Raw genomic sequence first — 6,309 nt, 5'->3', positions numbered from 1 at the left:
CAGAAAAAAGTTAACAGAAATACAACATTTATCTTCACACTAGCTATTTATTTCCTCATGTAGATAAACTTACTTGCAGTTTGGGCATTTCTTTGAACTCATGTGTGCTTTCCAGAACTGTGCTATCAGATTATGTCGACAGTCACATACGTTTTTGACCTGACAAAGAAAAAAACAACATTAAAAAAAATTAAAATAGTAAAATTAAATTTAAATAATACAACTATTAATTAAAAATTACACAATTATCATTTACTATTAACAGGGACATTATCAGTATCAATGCACACACCCCCTTGTATTGATTTAATTCATGCCTTGTGTTCATCATTTCCCATATTTGCTGGAAATACACACTCCTCAGTGCTCACCACCCTCCTTTTTAAATTTATTTCATAGTCTGTAATTCAAAGTTTTTCTCTAATGATGACTTGGGAACGTAGAAGAATGATGAAAATTACTTCTTTTGACTGCTCATGAATGTGTGATTTACCAAGTGCTTAAGCTTAGATTTGGAACAAGTGATTAGGAAATAAACTTGGTTTATAAACAAATCTGCTCAAAGATCTTAAACCTTTAAATATTTTCTTCACTCATATTTGCCTTTACTAACAATTTACATTAAACTACTTTTAAACCGAAATTAGAATTCTAAATTCTAAAGTCTTTCTAAAAACTTCACTTTAAATAATTCTGCACATTTGCTGGATGCAGGAGTTCTCAAAATATGTTCTGGAGCTCAAAACAGCTGGAGCATCATACAGAGAAATATCAACATCTGTAAGTAAAGCACTGACAGCAGTATCAGGCTTTTATGTGGTATTTACACCATCAACATATTTGCCTGCAAAAATACTGTTTTCCAGAAACCTAACAGTTATGCTAACAGGAAATAAAATTTTTTTAAGTTTAATTTCAGACATTTCACTCACCTAGATAACACTCAAACCTGTGTTACCTAAACGTAACACAGGCCAGAACTCCGGGACAAAACCCAGCACCTAAACAGTCAAACACAGGCTCTCTTCTGCACATTTCTGCTTTAAACCCCAAGCATGTCAGGACAAACCCCAAGCACAAACCCCAACGTCTCAGAAGAAGCGCTGACTGTACTTACATTTGAACACTGATCTCTTGTTTGAGAGCTCTGCAGCATTTCCTGAACGTGGCGATTCAGCTCCTCTTCGATTTCTGAACCCGTCGCGTCTGCGCATTGCTCTAAAAACTAAAAGGAACAGAAAAACAAAAATTGGCACAGCTTCATAGCTGTGGGACCGTGAACTTCCAGAGGGGATGGAGCAACACACGGTACTTGCCCTGTTCAGAATGACTTCGAGATCATAGACAGCGTGAAGCAGCCCCTTCTCCAGCACCTTCAGCTGGCTCAGCAGCAGGTGAACCACGGCTCGGGTACACGTCAGCATGTGGCAGTTCAAACAAGAACCTCGGATCAGAAGGTACAATTTCTGGAAAGAAAAAGGGAAGAAAAGGTTATCCTGGTGGATTTATTAGCTAGCACAGTAAGCAAGTAGATAGGTTTGTTTGGACTTAAAGACGGTGCTACTATAATTGAGAAATTGGACTAACTGTTAATCATAAAGAATCGGACTGGGAAAAAAAATCTTTCAACCACACGAACCGATAAGCAAAGCACGATCTGTAGATAAACTACTTGCAGGCCATCTACATAACAGATACATGAAACACCTTAATTTCTACAGCAGCCCTGCGACCAAGGTTGCAGTGACTACAGCTCCTCATAGCTCATCCCAAAACCCCACACCAGTCAAATGAAACATTCTGGTCACAAGTACCATCACTGTCCTTCAAGATTCTTCACAGAATCACACTCTGCTCAAGATCTGGGGAATTATCAATGGTTTTTATTATTTAACATAGCTCTGCACAGAGCCCCGGTGGCCTGAAGGCTTGGAATTACTGCTGCAGGATTTTAATCCTTGGTCAAATACAGGTATTTTACTGACAAGCTGGAACAAGAAGTGGGATGTACCTTATCCAACTTTAAAGTGTGTTTTTTCACTCTCAGTGAACAGCCTGTGCAGAAGGCAGCTAATGTAAATAGTGAGATCAGGACCTCAGGAGGGAAATTCATCCCAGCTCAGGTTTGTTACACACTGGGTGAATCTCCCTTCGCAAATAGCCCCACTCCTCAGACTCCAGAAAGAGCTAAAAAGCACAATCAGATTATGCATCTAACTTTCAGAAGACCAAAATAAGGCAAATCCCACCCTTCCAGCCCAGGATTCCTTTTATATTTAGGAGATGACCTTTTGGAAAAACACGCACATGAAGCATGCGTGAGAAGGTGCAGTTTGACGTGAGAAGGTGCAGTTTGACCATCCCCTGTAGCTTTCAAAACAAGCTTCTAACACCTGTCCCCAGAGATGCTCACAAGATAAACCTCTGCTCTATCACAGGCACCCCACACACCATGTAAATGCAACACCTGTAAAGCTATGACAAGCATATCTAAATGTCAGATGCAAGAAATCTTGAAAGCCTTTATTTTACCTTAAAAAGACAGATTTCTACACAGCTCAGTATTTTTCAACTCTCTGCTGCCACCAAACTTACAATGCTGTTTTCTTTCCTTTACTTTGCACAGTTGGGTCACTCAGCATGTTACTGGATAGGTTATTGGGTTCTATCCACACTGATCCAGTTTTCTATAATAAATTATCTGAATTAAAGAGAACTTACTGAGCACAACGTACAGCAGAGCTATTTGGAGCAGAAACAACCCCTGAATGCCCAGGAAGCACTTGGAGAACCTAGGCTAAAAGCAGTTCATGTGTAGTAAATGTTTGAAGGAAATGGTAATTTTTACTGTGCCATCCATTTAATTAAGGCATGAGACCCCGCAGTCAGTCAGTGACCGGCAATCCTCCTCACCTCTGACAATACTGAGTAAAATAAGTTACACCAAAGTCTGTATTTTCCAACAGGTCTACTTGTATTTAACTGCTGTGACACAACAAACCTTTCCTACTACATTTGCTGTTATTACTCTTGGGAGAGAAAACAGATATTCCCATCTTTACTATTCTCAAGGACCACAACTCAACAGAGCAGCGAGAAGACAATTAATCGTACGCACATCGAAGAACAGGGGGTTGTAGACAGTCAGAGGCAGCTCTATGTGGCCAAAATGACCGGGGCAGTTGCTGAAGTTCTGCATGCAGGTTGCACACACTTCCTTGGAGTCCGGGGGTCCCAGAGCCAGGTCGTACAGCCCGTTGGCAGCCGGATTCCCCACGTTATCCAGGTACTGAGGGTTCGTTATGGGCTTCACGCTCAGTTTCCTGAAGTGGAAAGCAAAGAGGAAAAAAAAATCATCAGCGGCAAACAGCCACACCACGTGCACTTTAATGGAACAGCTAGCATGGGCATTTAGTATCTGTGTGATTTTTTTTTTAATTGGTGAAAACATCTTTTTTAGGGCACTTTGCACACGGGGAGTTTCTGCATCACTGATTCCATCGTCTGAGCACAATCATTCACCCCGCAACAAATACTTCTTTTACATCTGTAGCCACTCTATTAAGAAGTCACGTAATTTTGTCTCTGTTTGTCCCCTCGAGGTGCGGGAGAGTTCGTACAAAACTCAGCAGCCTCCACCGCACGGTGGTCGGTGCGGGCCGCGGCTCAGCCGGACCACATATCCCAGCACGCCCCGCGCCAAAGTCCGCAGCAACTCACCGGCGCCCCGCCGCGGGGCACGCTGGGACTTGTAGTCCTCAGCGCATCCGTAGGGCGGGGGACGCGTGCACATGGTGCCTCACCTGATCTCCTCGGCCGTGTACATCCCGAAGGACACCCCCACCAGCCGCCGCCACGGCACCACCTTGGGCGGCCTCATGGCGAACGAGCAGCTTTCCCCGGCCGACTCCCGGTCCCGCTCTCCCGCCGCGGGTGCCCCGCCGCGGGCTGCACCACGCGCTCCGGGCCGCAGGGGGGGCGGGGCCGGGCGGCACCACTGCCTTGCCGGGGCGGTACCGCCCACACCCCCCCGGAGCGGGAGTGGTTCCGCCCCCCTCCCAGAGGGCAGCGCGCGGGAAGCAGCATGGCGGGGCGTAGGGTCGGGGTCGGCTGCTGGCAGCGAGCGCTGTGGCTGAGCCGGCGGGGCCGCCTCCCGGGCGGGCGGGAGAGCTACCGGTGAGGGTCCGCCGGGAGGGAACGGCCGAGCGATGGCGACGGCACCGGGGAGGAGTCGACGGCCGGGGGGTGAGGGGGGTGTGGGGAGTGAGGCGGGAGAGGCTGCGCATGCGCAGAGGCGTTTGTGGCCGGCATGGCCGGCGCGGCGTGAGGAGAGCGCCTTCCTTGGGGATCTTTCTCCCCCTCAGGCGCCTTCCCTCGGCCTCCTCTCTACTTTTGGACGTCTCGGAGCCGACCCGGCACAGGATTTTAGCTGTTAAGCGCTTCCTAGAGCTGGGTCTCACGAAAAAGCAGATGAACACCTCCCCTACGGAGACAGGCTGAGGAAGTTGGGACTGTTCAGCCTGGAGAAGGGAACGCTGAGTGGAGGCCTCGTAGCAACTTTCCAGTGTCCGGAGAAGCTGGAGAGAGCACTCTTTGTCGGGGACTGTACTGATGGGCCAAGTAGTAAAGGGTACAAATTGGAAGAGGGGAAATTTAGATTAGATATTGGGAAGAAATTCTTTTCTGTGAGGGTGATGAGGCACTGGAACAGGTTGCACTGAGAAGTTGTGGATGCCCCATCCCTGTAAGTGTCCAAGGCCAGGGAGATCTGTGGAAGGTGTCCCTGCCTACGGCAGGGGGTTTGGGACTGGATGAGCTTTAAGATCATTCCAACCCTTAACGTCCTGTGATTCTGTAAATTCAGGAGTTTTTGTTCAGGGTGTGCCTTGGCCCTGCTCCCCTGGGTACTCTGTGGGCAAAATATAACTCACGTCTGGGGTGGCAAAATCACACCTTATCAAGTTACGGGACTTCCAGGTCCTACCTCTAAAACATAAAGTAAATTAAATTTATAAATTAAATATTTACAGATTTTTTTTTGTATTAGGATTTTTTGTTTATAACATTGTCTCTTGAAATTAGGGCTGTAAGAGAAGCATCAAATAAGAGTTTTATGATAATAATTTGGAGTTTGTAACAGTGCAACATTTCCAGTTACTCTTCCCCTCTAAGGTTTTAATTAGTTCCGGTCTGTAGTACAGAATTTTGTTGATCTGCTCTTGCCATACTGTTGTGACTGCCATAAATTCAAAACTCTGATTGTTTTGTAGGTGCTCCTCGAGCAGCACAGCCCTTGGGAAGGCTGTGGACAGTTCAGAAGGTGAGATGTCTCCACTGCTAGTTCCAACTTGAGGCCATTTCCTCTTGTGCTGTTACTTGGGAGAAGAGATTGACACCCACAGCAGTGAGGTTAACATTTCCCTTGGGCATCTCTTTGTTTCTAATGAGCATTTTAATGTTTTTTCTCATAGTAACTCAAGAAGAAATTGTGATCCCCCGAAGGAAAACATGGTGAGTCTTTATTTTTGGAATATCTCTCGACTTGGAAGCAAATCAGTGTTAGACAGCTAAGTGGAGTCTGTCCACCAGATTTGGAAAACAAAAATTCAGTTTCCTGTGTTCCTGTGTCCCACCAGTGGTTTTCCTGGTGACTGTGAACTCTGGGAATATTCTTGGCTCTTAATCTCTGTGCAGACTGTGTGTGCTCCCTTCTGACCTTTATGTTAAAAGCAGTTGCAAGAACTGCATTTTTAAGCCTGGTTCTATTTCTTTGTGAAAGATCACATTTGCCAGAAATCTGTAAAATCAGGTTCATTTGGCTGTTTGTTCGTGGGTGTGTTTCTTCCAGCCAGATAAAACTTGATCATTGATAGCTGGCTGAATAAATCATTTTTGGAAATTATGCAGCTGAACAAAAGCTGTTTTGTTGGGAACAGTTAAGGTGGGATTGCAAAAACTAAGTTTATGACTATGTGGTTTCTGCATGTAAACCTAAAATAAGACCATCCTCACCTAAACGCTTCCATTGGCCTTTCCTTGTTTGCTTAAAAGAACCAGAGTCTTAAGGATCTACAGGCACAGGAGTCCTGGGATTTCTGGTTTTGTGTTTTATTTTTCTTGCAAAGACATGTCTTGGAGAGGGCTCTGAGAGGAGCATTCTGGGGAGTTCTTTGTGCATCTCTTCCCCATGTTCTTTAATAATGTATTACAGGGGCAGGAGTCACAGCAGAAAACACAGATGTTCTTCTGGCTTTCCTCAAAATCTTTTTCCTGGGGTTGTTCCAGAACTGAGACCTTTTTTGCAGTTGA

The 6,309-nt window shown here is 45.5% G+C and overlaps 2 protein-coding genes across 4 annotated transcripts in view; one reads left to right on the top strand and one right to left on the bottom strand.

Annotated features, from left to right (window-relative positions):
* Window positions 1–6,309, bottom strand: part of POLR1A (RNA polymerase I subunit A) — a 36,574-nt gene that overhangs the window by 29,455 nt on the left and 810 nt on the right. The window contains exons 1-5 of one of the 2 annotated variants that reach the window (XM_027885974.1): window positions 3,804–3,916; window positions 3,119–3,323; window positions 1,317–1,466; window positions 1,118–1,225; window positions 74–159 (exon numbers count right to left, since the gene is read on the bottom strand). In XM_027885974.1, coding sequence (XP_027741775.1) covers window positions 74–159; window positions 1,118–1,225; window positions 1,317–1,466; window positions 3,119–3,323; window positions 3,804–3,880 — 626 coding nt within the window. In that variant the 5' untranslated portion in view covers window positions 3,881–3,916. Of the gene's footprint in view, window positions 1–73; window positions 160–1,117; window positions 1,226–1,316; window positions 1,467–3,118; window positions 3,324–3,803; window positions 3,917–6,309 lie in introns of those variants that run through there. The other variant, XM_027885975.1, reaches the window with a different exon arrangement.
* The window catches only part of PTCD3 (pentatricopeptide repeat domain 3), an 18,996-nt gene continuing 17,957 nt past the window's right edge, over window positions 5,271–6,309 (top strand). Inside the window, exon 1 of one of the 2 annotated variants that reach the window (XM_027885982.1) lies at window positions 5,271–5,320. The gene's annotated coding sequence lies outside the window, so the exon portion shown is untranslated. Of the gene's footprint in view, window positions 5,321–5,471; window positions 5,512–6,309 lie in introns of those variants that run through there. The other variant, XM_027885981.1, reaches the window with a different exon arrangement.

This window comes from Empidonax traillii, unplaced genomic scaffold (assembly GCF_003031625.1).
Source record: "Empidonax traillii isolate 1590-97213 ecotype Southwest subspecies unplaced genomic scaffold, ASM303162v1 scaffold175:size1888319, whole genome shotgun sequence".
NCBI classification, from domain to species: Eukaryota; Metazoa; Chordata; class Aves; order Passeriformes; family Tyrannidae; genus Empidonax; species Empidonax traillii.
The sequence above is the reverse complement of the archived record's forward strand: the minus strand, read 5'-3'. Positions and strand labels throughout refer to the sequence as shown.